Source organism: Coccidioides immitis (assembly GCF_000149335.2).
Source record: "Coccidioides immitis RS genomic scaffold supercont3.5, whole genome shotgun sequence".
NCBI classification, from domain to species: domain Eukaryota; kingdom Fungi; phylum Ascomycota; class Eurotiomycetes; order Onygenales; family Onygenaceae; genus Coccidioides; species Coccidioides immitis.
This window is the reverse complement of record NW_004504307.1, coordinates 2,172,431-2,187,165: the sequence shown is the minus strand read 5'-3', so window position 1 is coordinate 2,187,165 and position 14,735 is coordinate 2,172,431. Positions and strand designations below refer to the sequence as shown.

The following is a 14,735-nucleotide window of genomic DNA, read 5'->3' as shown; positions in this document are numbered from 1 at the left end:
CGACGACCCCGAGCATGTCAGCTTGAGAAATTGACGGTAGTTACGGAGTACATTGGAATTGGAATATCGGATTTCGACAAGTATGTGCAGTTTAGTTGATACAAACTTCCTGCTTTGGCATTGGGGATCAGGTCTCATCTTGAGTTGTATACATTTTACCTGCAATAATCAAGAAGAAATAAATATCTCCTCGTTTATTGCTCTTTTTTCTGGTTTTGAATATCTTCAAGTATCTTCCCGGCCCCCCTGGCAACAAGCTTCAACGCTACCTCTTTTCCAAACGTCTCCGCCGCCTCGTCCGACTGGACATTACCGTCTTCCTCGATTTCCACGGCTTCCTTTCCGTCAACACTCGTCACGATTGACCTCAATCTGAGGAGATCCTTCCCATTATCATCTTGAATCCATTCCGTTTCAACACCAAGGGGTGCGCTACAACCACCTTCAAGGATTCTCAGTAAACTCCTCTCTGCGAGGCATGTATATGTAGTCTTCACATCTCCAATCTTGTTGAGCATATCTCTCATAACCTCATCGTCGGTGCGGATCTCAATTCCCAGGCCTCCTTGGCCAACGGCATGAAGCATCTTTCCGTTTGTAGAATCCAAGTATTGAGAGATGCGATCCTCCCGACCGGTCCTTAGCAGTCCAGCAGCAGCCAGTATCAAGCAGCTGAATGGCCCATCTTGAGCGTCGAGCTTTGCTAACCGGGTGTCGATATTGCCTCTGACATCCTGAACCTTCAGGTGTGGATAGTGTCGTGCAAGTTGAGCAATGCGTCGGACTGACGATGTTCCTACAACTGACCCTGGTGGCAGTTCAGCCAGAGTCATCGAAGGTAGGCCCTTTTTTAAAACTAGCACATCTCTTGGATTCTCGCGTTTCATAACAGCTGCCAGTACGCAGGCAGATGGAATTTGCGTTGGGATGTCTAGCGCAAAGAAAGATGTCAGCCGCGGATCTTGAGGTTGTGTTGAGACAGAAGCACGATTAACCTTTTAATGAATTCACCACGAGATCTACTTGCTTCGCTATGAGCAATTCCTCAAGTTCTTCAGTCCAGAGGTTTTTCGTCGTGAACGCTCGTAGAGGAGTAACTTTGTTCAAGTCTCCAGCAGCATCGCGACTATGGACTTTGAATTCACAGTCAGGGAAAGCAGCTTGAAGAGCATTTCGAACAAGGTCAGTTTGTACGAGAGCAAGCTGAGATTTTCTTGTCCCGATGGTAAACGTTTTCCTTTCAGTTGAGGCCATTGTGATGGAGGGGGTTGGAGGGGTAAATCGGAAGAAAAAAAAGGAGGTAGCTAGAAGGTGGAATGGGATCTAGCTGGACTTTTTAGTAAAGGAGACTGCAGGTTAAGAAAAGTCTTTGCAACTGTGATGAGAGAATACTGTTTCTAAGGTTCTTCAAAATTCGCAGCTGATGGTTGTCGAGTTGATCAGAATCTGAATGCTCCGTACTCCATACATGCTCTTCACCTCCCACGTTTCGCGCGTTGGGACCCGAACCTTAACTGATGAGGAGGTTGACCATACACAACTCCGGTTACGGCACTTATTCATTGTTGCCCCTCGCTTTCAATTCCTTGCATGCTATTAATTCATCTCAGACGTATTTACGCCACCAATGCCCCAAAACATTCGAGTTTTGCGAGACGGATTCGGCCGTGATAGGTCTTGCACCACGCGGCGAACGCCGACAGGCCAGGCAAGTGTCACGTGAATACACTTTGCCGCCGGGGTTTTGGCCTCTGGTAAAACAAGAAGGCTGCTTACGGTCAGGGAAATACTGTAATACGGTAACCTCGGTATATTGCTGCTGGCACGGTGGCACCGTTTCTCCCTTTCATCTGAGGGGACATTATCCGGTTCTTGGGGATTTTCTTCACATTGTCTTTATAAAAAACCCACTGCCCTTGCTCTTTACGTCTTGATTCACACAGTAGCTGTTGTTCTGATCTCCTGAGATGGCCTCATAGTCATCCTACATAAAAGCCTGCACTCTAGGTCCTTTACACATCAACTACCATGAGTTCCACGAGTAGCCGAACGATGAAGCTCCCTCTTATCCCTCTAGCGAAGGGAACTCTCCTCCTTCCCGGCACGACCTTGCGAATTCCCCTTGCGGACCGTTCCGATATACCAATCCTATTGACGTCCGTATTTAGTCGATCTTCTCAAAGATACAGTAATGCCCCAATTATTGTCGGCTGCGTCCCTCTTGGTTCACCGCTCCTTTCGAAGGACGGTCAACGCTTGCTAGAAGATGGAGAGCATGAGAACGAACGATCCCAAGATACTACGAAGGTTGACCCGGCACGTGCATCCAGAGGGGATTTATTTGGATATGGTACCGTTGCCAAAATCATTGGTGTCCAAGGCCGGCCGAATGCCGAACCGTACATGCTCGTAGAAGGGGCAAAGAGGTTTACAATTCGCAAATTTACAAAGGACAAGCCACATTTTGAAGCCGAAGTTGTCGTTTATGATGAGCCAGGTATGCTTTGCTTCTGTTCATCTGGAATATGATTACGATCTGCGCCTGTGCTGATTGCTCCGGTCTTCCAGTGCCTCATTCCATTGATGCCGAAATCCCAGATCTGTTTGATCAACTCAAACACTTGTCTCGCGAGTTTCTCGCGTTGCTAAGGTTGGCGTCAATGTTCTCGTCGAAGTCAGGCATGTCGCCACTTGTTGCGAGAAGGTTCGAGCTTCTCATCTCCAAAAAGGACCTTTCCCAGGCGGGTAGTCTCGCCGACTTCATGGCAGAAATAGCCGATGGGAGCTTTGAAGAGAAGTTACGAGTATTGGCGTCATTGGACCTGAAGACTCGGCTGGAACGCGTAGTTGAATTGCTTGTCAAGCAGGTGCAGTCCATCAAAAATGTCATCAAAGTTACCACTATCTCCACGACCGGTCTGCCCACAAACATCGGAATCGACATAAATACGCTGGACCCTCGCCAGAGAGAAATGTTTGCAAGACGCCCAGCTGGTGCGGTTATGCCGTTGGGAAAGGGTGATGGCGAAGGGGAGAAGGAAAATAGCGAAATCGATGAGCTCCAGCAGAGACTCCAGGATGCCCAGTTGAGCCCTGAAGCCCAAAAGGTTGCCGATCGAGAACTCAAGCGATTACGGCAAATGAACCCGATTAATGCGGAATATGGCGTGTGCCGTACCTACTTGGAGAATCTAGCCGAAATTCCATGGACAAAGGTGACAGAGGACCAGCTTGGCGTTGAAACATTGCAACGAGCACGGAAACAACTCGATGATGACCACTATGGCCTGGAGAAAATCAAGAAGCGGCTGCTGGAGTATCTGGCAGTTCTCAAACTTAAACAGTCACTTAACAGCGAAGTTGATGCCGAGATCTCCAAGCTGTCCTCTGATCTAAATGCCACTGAGGGGAAATTGGATGAGGGAGAACCAGTACCTGACGCCGAGCGCGACAATATTGAAGCCAAGCTGCATGTGCTTAAGTCTAAGCGAAAGACTGATAAATCACCAATTCTACTTCTAGTCGGCCCTCCTGGCACTGGTAAGACCAGTCTTGCAAAGTCAATTGCGACGTCTTTAGGACGCAAATTTCACCGGATTTCACTGGGAGGAGTGAGAGATGAGGCAGAAATTCGAGGCCATCGTAGAACATATGTTGCAGCCATGCCTGGTCTCATCGTGAATGGTCTCAAAAAGGTTGGCGTTGCAAATCCGGTATTCCTGCTCGATGAAATTGACAAAGTGGGCGGTGCAAACTTCCACGGTGATCCATCAGCAGCGATGCTCGAAGTTTTGGATCCTGAGCAGAATCACAGCTTTTCGGATCATTACATCAATATTCCAATCGACTTGAGCAAAGTATTATTCATTGCAACTGCCAACTCGCTGGACACGATTCCTGCTCCATTGCTTGACCGTATGGAAACAATACAGCTGTCAGGCTATACCACCATCGAAAAGCGACATATCGCGAGGAGACACCTCGTCCCGAAACAAGTCAGAACGAACGGTCTCTCCGAAGGACAAGTCGAATTGTCAGACGACATCCTCGACAAAATAATTACATCATATACTCGTGAGTCCGGAGTTCGCAACTTGGAAAGGGAGATAGGCTCCGTTTGTCGATTCAAAGCTGTTCAGTACGCAGATGCAAAGGATGCCAACAAAGTTGCTACATACAATCCCAATGTCACCATTGAAGATCTGGACGAGATCCTTGGCATTGAGAAATTCGACGAAGAAATTGCGGAGAAACATGCGAGACCTGGGATTGTCACTGGCCTTGTAGCGTACTCGAGTGGTGGCCAAGGCAGTATCCTTTTCATTGAAGTTGCTGACATGCCCGGAAATGGAAGTGTTCAACTGACTGGCAAACTTGGTGACGTCTTAAAGGAATCCGTCGAGGTCGCTTTGACCTGGGTCAAAGCCCACTCGTATGAACTAGGTGTCACACAGGACCCAAATGAGGACATCATGAAGCATCGCAGCCTCCACGTCCACTGCCCATCTGGAGCCATTCCAAAGGATGGCCCTTCTGCAGGCCTCGCTCATACTATTGCCTTGGTTTCGCTTTTCGCGGGTAAAACAGTTCCTCCAGAGATTGCCATGACAGGCGAAATCTCTCTTCGTGGACGGGTGATGCCAGTTGGCGGTATTAAGGAGAAACTCATCGGTGCCCATAGGGCCGGTGTAAAGACAGTCCTTCTTCCCGATCATAATCGAAAAGATGTGCGGGATGTTCCCATGGAAGTGCAGAGCGGCCTCGAAATTGTCTATGTCAAGTAAGTCGTCAACAACCACCCGTCTTTGATTTCTCTCTCATCAGGCTAGCTCCCCGCAAATGCTAACGTTTTGTTTTAAAGGCATATCTGGGAAGCTATTCGACACATTTGGCCCCACGGCCATTGGCCAGGTGAACATCGTCACCCGCTATTTGAAAGCAGGCTGTAGTCCCATTTTAATGCATATCGGAGTGTTCTTCACACCAGATTTGATTAGTCCTTTTGTGTCACGCACATTACATATCGTGATATAGCGACGGTGTTGGAGAGAAGTGGCGATTTTGTCTTGCTTTGAGCGTTGGACTTTTCAGCTCAGTCATATGTATACTACTATAATCATTGCACTCTATTTCTAGTTCTTTATTTCGAGATTTTCCTATCTTTGACCACGTCAATATGATCATGGTAGGGTCCACTTAGTACCAGATGCGTGTAAATCCACATGTCTATTGATACAGTCCTGGCATCTAGAGGCCAAGGAAAAATAGTGTTAGATAATACATATTTGAGGTTGAATATAGCCAGACATCAATCTTAAACTTCAAACGCCGTCAGTTTGTATCCAACTGCGCGTTAAAAGATCCCAAATATCTTCTCACAGCTCTCTGCTGCCATTCGCTGCTTGGATATATATTACTTTTACGAGGACGATGACGTTTGTGAGGACGGTGTTGTTTGTGGTCTAAGCAATGGCCTCTCAAAGTTCAACCCAAGAGTTTGCCACGTTGGCTGCCACGTCTCCCTCCCCTGCTTTAGGCGCTTCGCCTGCTCGGCAAGCAATTCTCTCTGGCGTTCCGGGGCTTTCATGCCGGATTCTGGGCCGTGCGCCTCCTGATAATCCTCCTGCATCTTTTTCGCTTCGAAATAGGTGTCTCGCTCCCACCTGCAAATCAGAACGAGTAGTTAGTTTTTTATCATCTCTTCACGCAAATTGCTTTGATGCGTCAACCCTGTGAGAAGAGGAAACACAGTCATAACATACGGTGAAAAGTCTTTTGGTTCCTCCGGCCACACAAACGGCTCTGTCATTTCCACTGTCATCTTCTTCCTGGCCATCGGCCTTCTAAGTGGACCATAGCCCTCTTTGCCCATTGGTCTCTCCCTTGTGACTTTCTGCTGCTCAACGTAGCTTCGCACCTTGATCACGTCGACGTCATATACTCTTTTCAAGTAATCCTTCATGTCCAGTTTGTTGAAGGACAGCGGAACCCAGAACGAGGCGTAGCGTGGTGGGAGAAAAGGTGTGCGGATTAAGGTTATTGTGAATTCTGGTCTGTATGATGGTTACATTAGCAAAGAATTTTCGAGTTTTCTGAGAATTATCCGGGAATGGAAGAAAGCGCATACAGGTAGACTTGTTTCCGCTGCTCAACGGGAGCTGGAGGTTTGAACCAATTGAACGGGAGGTTCCTGATGCTCGGTGCTCTCGGCATTTTATTATTATATACACGGTGTAATGCCTAAAAACGGAAATTGAGGCGACAAGGGAAGATAATTCGGGCTGCTTGAGCTGGGAGGTAGATTGTCAGAGCGACCTTGCTGTCGCTGGCTCGGCGATGATCTTTTTTGCGGCTTGAGATAAGACTGCGTAGTTTGATGTTGCAGCACTCCGTAGTCAATTAGTTAACTAGTTAACTATTCACTTAGTTAGGCTTTCTCCCGAACATTGTCTGGCAGCCCCTAGTTGGACAGAGTTTTCTACACTCTGAGGTAAAAATCGCGTTTGTTTGCCTTGACAGGGTTTTATCGTAGTGGGAATTTGAAGAGTGTGTCCTAACTACCTTTGATACTTTTTCAGCATCGAGTAGCATAAATGACATGTACGGGATAATTTCATTGTTTGAATTACTCATTACGGCTGCTTATGCGAACTCAGTCCGTATGGAGCACCCCATAGACTAGCTCCTACTCATGACGGCTCTGAAATTCGAAGCCTATCAATTCCTAGGGTATCTTTTGATATTGATGGTGCCTGTTGAGTGCCATCATCTTCTTCCCTCGTATTGAGCGTAGTGCCTCCGTCCTCATCTTCGTAGTCTTCGTCAGAATCCAATTCCGATTCACTGCCCTCATCGCCTCTCTCCCCTCCAGCACCCCCATCAACGCCAACTTCTTTCATATACGCTTCTAAATCTCTAGCCATTTTTCTAGAAAAGCCAGAAGCTTCCACTTCGACGTCCAATCTCACAGCACCGTCTCTGCCAACGAGCTTTTTGGCATCACGGAAAAAAGGCCCCGGCTCATCACTCACAAAGCCAAACCTTCTCTGGAAATACCTTTTGATGCAGTTAACATCTCTATCAAAATACATCTCGGCATTCATGTGATCTGTGGAAACCATTTGCGGAAAGTCAATGATCACAGGCACTAGTTGAAGGTCGTCCAAATCGATTTCTGATCCTTCTGGCTGCTTTCCTTTCGCGGCCTTCTTCGACTCTTCTTTGATTAATATATTGAATTCGTTGAAATCACCATGTATTAGCCCGTATCTTGCGAGACGAAGGATCATATCGATCAACTCAGAATATAATGACGCAGGATCGGGCACCGAAGCGATCTGTCGTAGGGGAAAAGCATCGATCAAGCTCATGACAATAGTATGGCGATTCTGGGCGATTGGCTCTGGCACTGGAAAACCATGTTCCCTAAGTGCCTTCATGAACGCAAATTCCTTAACCGCGGCTAATCGAGACATGTACATCCATGATGCGGACGTGCGATGCCGGAGATAATCCCGATTATTCTTAATCGATCGAAACGAGATTCGACCTAAACGGTGAATTTTCAATATCCTCTGCGTTTTCGAGTTGTCTGCAACAACTATAATATCCGATTCCTTCCCGACGCCAATCTGATTCCCGATTGAATATATGGTCTTCTGTTTCTGGTGGGTGTGGAGCGCGAGGTAATCGAGACCGCCATACGTTAGTCTATATCCGTCATCTATTCAAACCCAGACATATCAGTCCTAGATTTCTTGACAGCCACTATTGTCCTAAGCATTGGGTCGAGTTTACTGCACATTTTGCATTTTTAACTCTCGCTATCAAGTTCAACTTTGCGAGATTCGATATACACTTATGAACGCCGCTGCCACCGCGAAGGCCAGAGAGCTGAATGATCAGAGGTGTAGGGACAACTTCATGATTTCTACTTCCAATTTCGATCTGCGGAGATATAACTTTTGCTCAGAATGCCTCTCATAACGTTGTACGGTGCGGGGGTACTCACGCCTGAAAGAACTCGAAAATCCTCATTCGTGAGGTATCGCATCGCCTTTGCGTCGAGCTTCATATTAACGGACTAACCCCTCACTAGAGGTTGGATATTTCGTATTGATGTATCCCAATGTCCAAATGCAAGACAGCAACCCTGTATTTGCCTTTGATACTCTGAGCTTGACACGACTTTTTCTGTGCTGTCTGCTAGATAAGGCGGCCACAGATCTTATCAATCACGTGATACTCAATAGCCGATCTTCAAAGTGGAATGAATGCCACAATCAGACAGTTTAGCCTGCTACCCAAGGCGTGTATGTTCGGTAAGATCCCTCTCTAAGAAGCCTTTTATTCCGGTGATCCTGAAAGACATAAATCATAGAGCACTATGTGACTTTTCAATTTTGAAATTAATTGTATTGAACACACCTACTTGCCGCAAAACAGGAACCCCAGTTTATCTAGCAGTAATGCAAAAGAAAATACATTTCATCCCATAGAACAATCCAGATCCGACATGCCAAAACCTTATGATGAGCTTTCCCATTCGGGGTTCTACAAAAGGGTTGCAGTTAGTATCTGGTTCAACATTCGCAAAAATAATTGATTTTTTGCTTACCTTTCGCAAAATGACAAGCCCTTCAAGGCTGCTACTAAGACTGATATACTCCTCGTCTTCCAGCTCGGCCCTTTCTCCATAGGACAGGAGGACAGGAGTGCTTTGTGTTTGCCAGCCAGTGATAGTCTTTGGTCTACCAGCCTGGCCCACGACATCCACAGCTTGGCCAACCCGAACGTTCACCTTAAGTGGCTGCAAATCCTCGTCGAGAGTAACAAGGAATCGAGGGTACATGGCGGTAACAAGATAATATAAAAGGTAATGCGAGTCGGCAAGAACGAAATCTTTGGCATCTATCATGGCGACCAAGACGGTGAGTAGACCGGCTGCAGCAACTCGCGATAGAACCTGACGGTCAGTGTGGAATGGGTTGAATGTAAGACTGCCTTTCCCCATGTGAAGGAGACCCTGAGCAATTCGGACCATGAACAAAGAGTTTTGGTCACGGTGATAGTAGCTGGCAAGTTGTCGGAGGAGTTGTGCAAGCCTAGCATTGTTGGTACCCGCACCAAGGAGACCCATCGCGAATATGGCATTGATGGCGACGTCATTGTCATTATCGTGACTGTATCGCGACAAGGTATCATAAACGCCCATTTGTGGGTTGCTTGCGCTGATGAGACCCATAGCAAGAGGAACGGCTTTTCTGATATTTGCAGCCCCGTAGTGCATGAGATGTCCGAATTGCCGGAGCACCATCTCTTGGCCAATATCCTCTCCCATTGCGATAAGGGACAGACCCAGAACGGCATATGACTGAACGAGCTCCTCCCCCTTCTTCTCCTCCTTGTCTTCAATTTGATCATTGCAAATATGGAGAAGCTCTTGAAGTTTTAAGACCGTACCGGTGCCTGCCCAGGCACAAACGGAAGCCAAGACAGAGGTGGGCTTGGCCATCGGGTGATCAATCGCTTTCAGGATATCAAGAATTACCTCGACTTCTTCCTGTCTTCCAAAATACAGGAGCGCAAGTCCAAGAGCCATAAATCTTGTCCACTTGTCTTTTAGCTGAGGTTGTCTCTCTTCGTCCATCAAAGTCGTAGCGATGGCCTCGCTAACCTGATGATTCGAAGAGCCAACAAATACTAAACCTAAGGACACAGCTGCCATAGCCGAAATTTGCATGGGCAATGATGCATCTTCAACAATAGGTAGCAATAGGTCCAACAGGTCCTCTCTGCACGATCCAGCGTACGAAAGACCCAAGCCCATTATCGATGCTACTCTCATCATGGTGTTTTTGTTAGACAAGTTTTCCGCGTCACCGAGGAGAGCAAGTGCGGGATCGGAATCAAGCCGGACACCAGAATTGAGAATACCGATGGCGAGTAATGCTCCCGCCCTGATTTGGTGCTCTTCTGCATATGTGAACTTGTCGATTTTATCCAAACCTTCCTCAACGTTCCATTGAAGAAGCATTCCCATCGATGCGGTGGTCGACATCATACCATCATCCTTCGTTTTCCAAACCCACGGTCCCTTATCATCTTCAACCAACATCATCTTATCGTTGCAGAACCCAGCGTTCGTGAAGGCATTAACGAAAGCACTGGCAAGGTTATGTCTTGCAGAATCGACATTGGTGAGGCCCGCACCCCGATTGCTCTCAAGGTGAGTCTTATAGATATCTTCGGGCATTCTTGGATCGATGATATTTAGTTCCTTCGCAAGCGTCCGGAAGTGTGTGGAAAGCTGAGTGTTGTTTAAACAATCCACCAATTCCGAATCTTTATCGTCGTCAAGATCAAGCCAGATTTGTTGACGAGCAACGAGGAAAGCCATCTGTCTCCTAATCGATTTGTCGGTTGTAGCATTGAAGTCGCTCATTATCAAATCAATATCGTTCAAACGAATGGCGATAACGATGGCCTGCGTAAATTTGTTGTACCGCATATAAATATCGTGGGCCGTCCGTAAAAATTGGTGATCCTCCGGATATGTGAGCAGATTGACCATGCTGACCATATAAAGGCACACTCTGGGGTATGTATTTTCGTCGACAAATTTGGAAATCTCTTCGATCATTTCTAGCTCGCTCAAGAGATCAACGGCATCGGCTTCGGCATTATGTCTGAGGAAATAGGGCACCAGAGACAATGCGAGGTCAACCAAGTCTTGTACATCCTTTTCGTCCGTTATCCTATTCTGATACTCCTGCCCAATCTCCAAAGCAAGGTGTCTGATATACTCATGGCCCCAGGACCCAAGGTCATCTGATCGGGAAAGAAGGCGATATTTTAGCGTTTCAAACTTTTCTTCATCACCGTATGTCATCCCTAGTACGGATAGCATATCTGCAAGCGAGTCCTGCGCGATGTTAGTTTCCACTGTTACCCAAGGCACTCATCCCATCTTACTTTGTCGTCGCCAGCTAACCACTGTTCGTACAAAGTTGTGAGCTCGTCATAGTGTGGCCGCAGGAACTTCAAGGGCTTTGGCACCGCGGTCATAGATGAGGTGGAGGTCTTGATAAGCTCTTTGATCGTCTCTAGAGCTTGTTTGTATAATGAGGTATTGGGTTCCTAAATACGACAAGTGAGCCACTGTTCAGATTGTGTAAAGACTGCGCATGTCATTTTACCTGCAATCTTTCCACCAGCATCTCAAGCTTCTCCTTCAGCTGCTGGTCTTCTTCACTGAGTTCTTCTATAGAGCACATTTAGCACCACATTGCGGAAAGTGCTCAAAGTCTCAAAGAGTCACGTCGTCATACCTTCTTTAGGCTCCTCATCTTTCTTCCCATTCATCATAAACTTTCCATCTTTGCTGTCCTTTTTATCCTCTTGTAGTTCGCGAACATCATCTATCTTTCCCTTGCCCTTGTCCGAGGCGCCAGCTTGGTCCTCCTTCGCCATCGTGGAGGTCGTGGAGAGAAAATGGGAAAATGTGGATTGATGGAGTAACACAAACTTTGCCCGAGACCCCAAACTTCGACAGAGGGAAAAGATAGGGGAATACGACGAGAAGAGGTAAATGGGTTAAATTGTTCTTTGGAAGTGCTTGAAGTTGAAGCTCCAGGTTGCTGCTGGTGATGCAGCTTCACCAGGCTGCTTAGTCAGAATCGAAGCCTGAAAAATGCGCAGTCCGCCAACTTCGAAATCCTTTCTCAAGCCTCACTCAACGTATGGGGTTGTTTGAGGTCGAATTGCTTTTGTCCATGCCATTCTCCTGGCTCACAACTCAGCAAAACTAGGCCTACGCACGCATTCGAGCGAGTTGTCGTTAACTTCTTGGGTGACTCCGAAATATAATGCTTTGTATGCAGTTGGCCTTCTCCTTACTTCCACCGAAAATGGCTCCAAGATGGAGCATCCTACGGAAAACTAAGGCTGGCTCTTGCCGCGAAATATATATCCACATATGTGTAGCCATGACCTGAACAAACGGCCCAGTTTGAAAACCAAGGAAAATGCAAAAGGAAATCCATCTTCGCCATTCCAATCCATATGGACCCCAAAAATGTCGCGGAAAGAGAAAAAAAAAAAAAAAAAAAAAAAAAAAAAGGCGCCATAAATCATGCAGTAGAAGAATTGTTATCAGAGGCCCCCGCGTGAGTAGCCATCCATTAGTACATAATGCCACAGTCATTTTTCGTCGTCTTCCAAGCAAAACAGATCGTTCGTGCTCAGAGGAACCAAATCAGGAGGGTCATGCTCAGAATCGCAGCCTCCAACCTCCAATCTGAAGCTTTTGAGATATGATTCAGTGGAGTTAATGAGGTCGTCGGGTCCGTTCTTGGCCCCAGACGGCGACAGGATACTTAGGGATGAGAGACGTGGCAGGTGCCCTGGAAATGCACTAAGTAAATTAGACATAGACAAAGATTCTGACACGGCCTTCTCAGCTGACTCAAATCGAGGATCATAGCTTGAGTCGTCAATTAATGTTGCTTGCGGGTCGTGGATTTCATTCTGGCTAAGTTCAGGGGGTTCTGCTTCTTCCGTCGATGCGTGCTCTTCCGGAATCTGGAACAGCTCGTTATGGACAGTAGCCAGAGAGAAACCATCTTCCGCGGCAAATGCCGGGTAGAGAAGATAATAGCCACGTGCTCGAATAAATTCCAGCATATACTCCATCCAAGAGGGGTATCTGTTTAAAACAGACTTAGGGCGGGTCGTTTGTTTTGTTTTCAATGACGGAGCAAATCGATTCGAAAGGAAAGAATGGAACTCAATCCATTTGTCCCCAAAGTAGAGCGCAGCATTGCTATTGGGGGCCTGCCAAAGGAAAACAGGCAAAGTATGGCTGTGTTCCGCAAGTGACACTGTCTCCATATATGGGGGTGAAAACTCGGTCCCATCAGTCGGTTTAAACGAAGGGAGCTCCAGCGAAATCCCTAACAACTGATAGGCAGCCCGTGCTTCCATGATTGAATATTTGTATTTTAAAATCGAATATTTGAGAAAATGGTAAAATGATGGCGCTAGCTCTGCGTGCGGGGAAAGTACCAAAACGTGAGAATACCAAGGTTTTCGTGGGTAAAATGCATCGATGCTTCTTATAGCCGCCTCTTCAGCAGCTGTATTTCTCGTAATGCGACGGCGAAGGGTAAATTGGCGGCCTTCCGTATGTGGCGGCCAGGTAAACCTGCCAAGGAAGTCTGTCAATGCGGGATCAACGTCAAAAGGTAATTCAATAGTCAATCCAGGTGCCGGGCCAAAGTAATCCGCCTTTTGGAGGGATTTGAGGAGTCGTAAGAGAGATCCAGACGAAGCGGGTGGAGCATGAACGAGGATCTCAATCTGGGCTCTATTCCAAGCTGTGAGGCGGTTAGAATTGATTTGAAGAGAGCGGGATCCGACAGTCTGAAAATATTTTGTTCACCATACCTGCCAGAGCCCGTGAATCCAGCTTTGTAATCCATTTGAAGCTCGAGGCACGGCCTTTAAGGCCTATATGTGCTATACCTGTTTGCGATGCCCGCGTTTTCACTCCCCTCACAAGAAAAGGTTCGTCTCGACTTTCATGCGTGATTATGGCACGGGGATGAAGGATTTTCAGCATATGAACAAGTCCGGATTTGACACTTGCTTCCATTCTCGCATCCGTGGACCAAGGGCCGTAATCGGGACGAGCATCTAGACGGAGTCAATATGCATGTAGACAACACGCAAACATCAGGTGCAATCTTGCATACCATGCCAAATCAATGGGCATTCTGACTCATTATAGCCATTTACTTCTTGAATTCCTTCAATTGACAGCTCATCCCGACCCATCAGTGCGATATGTACCTGATTCAGCTCATGTCCGGACATTTCACAAGCAAGCGGCAGAAGGTCCGAGATACACTTCAGATTTGCAGCGGCGAAGAGGACGAGTTTATTCTGGCGACGATATCTCATAAATCCATGGACGGAGTATAGCGACCTAGCTAGCGAATAAAATCGTATCGGGCCATTGAAATAGTGACTGCTCTGTTTACCATTCGAGGCGTTTGGAGGGCCATTTGGACGCATTATTCCATTGCGAGTCGGATAGAACCCATTATCAACAGTGTCTCCAGTAGAATCATCATTCTCGCCCGAAAGACTTCGAAAAAGTGAATGGCTGAGGAGGAGGCAACAAAGAATGATGCCGATGATCACGAAGAATCGTCGGCGGCGCGGAAGCCGGCATGATGCGAGAGACGGCCTTCGGAGCTGTGCAGGTTTGCGAAAGTGGTCATCATCCTTCTTCCCGAGCTCTTCATCTGCAAGGAATATTCTCCTTGAGAGATGCATGGCCGCTGCCGTTAGCGCTGCGCTCCTCGGGAGCTCTTCCACGCGACTTTATCATCGAAAACGTATGCGGAGCAGTGGAGTGGAAAGGGGCCAGCCGGGAAATTGCTGGTTACATAACCAACTCGTGAATTGCTGATCATATGTGGCTTGTCGACGAAACCATTGCCCGCATGCAGATTTATGATCTGCGCCGAGTGTTCCTCTGTGCAAGAAAATCGGAGTAACATGGCGGATTTATTTGTCCCGGCAGTCCACTTCTAGACCGCTGCCAACTCCTACTGCCCCGTCCCACCCCGTCTTGGCGTTTTGCGGCGGATTTCGAAGGCCAACGCGAACCACCATCGTCTGTCCCGGACGGCCGCACGATAAACAACACAAAACCATTTCGCCTGATG

At 47.3% G+C, this 14,735-nt stretch overlaps 6 protein-coding genes across 6 annotated transcripts; 1 reads left to right on the top strand and 5 right to left on the bottom strand.

Moving 5' to 3' along the window:
- Positions 1–48: 48 nt before the first annotated feature.
- On the bottom strand, positions 49–1,423 carry CIMG_09179 (porphobilinogen deaminase). The gene is made up of 2 exons (XM_001239557.2): positions 996–1,423; positions 49–931 (listed from the first exon to the last, which is right to left on the bottom strand). The coding sequence occupies exons 1-2, from the start codon at positions 1,252–1,254 to the stop codon at positions 195–197; spliced, it is 996 nt and encodes a 331-aa protein (XP_001239558.1). The 5' UTR covers positions 1,255–1,423; the 3' UTR covers positions 49–194.
- Positions 1,424–1,797: 374 nt separating this feature from the next.
- Positions 1,798–5,148, top strand: CIMG_09178 (ATP-dependent protease La). Its single transcript, XM_001239556.2, has 3 exons — positions 1,798–2,497; positions 2,569–4,780; positions 4,862–5,148. Exons 1-3 carry the CDS (start codon positions 2,029–2,031, stop codon positions 4,947–4,949), a joined length of 2,769 nt encoding a protein of 922 aa, XP_001239557.1. The 5' UTR covers positions 1,798–2,028; the 3' UTR covers positions 4,950–5,148.
- Positions 5,149–5,227: 79 nt separating this feature from the next.
- CIMG_09177 (mitochondrial 54S ribosomal protein YmL41) lies at positions 5,228–6,307 on the bottom strand. Its single transcript, XM_001239555.2, has 3 exons — positions 6,128–6,307; positions 5,763–6,053; positions 5,228–5,663 (listed from the first exon to the last, which is right to left on the bottom strand). The coding sequence occupies exons 1-3, from the start codon at positions 6,211–6,213 to the stop codon at positions 5,420–5,422; spliced, it is 621 nt and encodes a 206-aa protein (XP_001239556.1). The 5' UTR covers positions 6,214–6,307; the 3' UTR covers positions 5,228–5,419.
- A 287-nt stretch (positions 6,308–6,594) lies between these two features.
- On the bottom strand, positions 6,595–8,081 carry CIMG_09176 (Atypical/RIO/RIO2 protein kinase). The gene is made up of 3 exons (XM_001239554.2): positions 8,012–8,081; positions 7,803–7,947; positions 6,595–7,723 (listed from the first exon to the last, which is right to left on the bottom strand). The coding sequence occupies exons 1-3, from the start codon at positions 8,072–8,074 to the stop codon at positions 6,690–6,692; spliced, it is 1,242 nt and encodes a 413-aa protein (XP_001239555.1). The 5' UTR covers positions 8,075–8,081; the 3' UTR covers positions 6,595–6,689.
- Positions 8,082–8,397: 316 nt separating this feature from the next.
- Positions 8,398–11,603, bottom strand: CIMG_09175 (26S proteasome regulatory subunit rpn-1). The gene is made up of 4 exons (XM_001239553.2): positions 11,331–11,603; positions 11,199–11,263; positions 10,975–11,139; positions 8,398–10,924 (listed from the first exon to the last, which is right to left on the bottom strand). The coding sequence occupies exons 1-4, from the start codon at positions 11,470–11,472 to the stop codon at positions 8,456–8,458; spliced, it is 2,841 nt and encodes a 946-aa protein (XP_001239554.2). The 5' UTR covers positions 11,473–11,603; the 3' UTR covers positions 8,398–8,455.
- A 598-nt stretch (positions 11,604–12,201) lies between these two features.
- On the bottom strand, positions 12,202–14,494 carry CIMG_09174 (uncharacterized protein; the record flags this gene model as incomplete). The annotated part of the gene is made up of 3 exons (XM_001239552.2): positions 13,755–14,494; positions 13,447–13,695; positions 12,202–13,376 (listed from the first exon to the last, which is right to left on the bottom strand). Exons 1-3 carry the CDS (start codon positions 14,338–14,340, stop codon positions 12,202–12,204), a joined length of 2,010 nt encoding a protein of 669 aa, XP_001239553.2. The 5' UTR covers positions 14,341–14,494.
- Between the last annotated feature and the right edge of the window lie 241 nt (positions 14,495–14,735).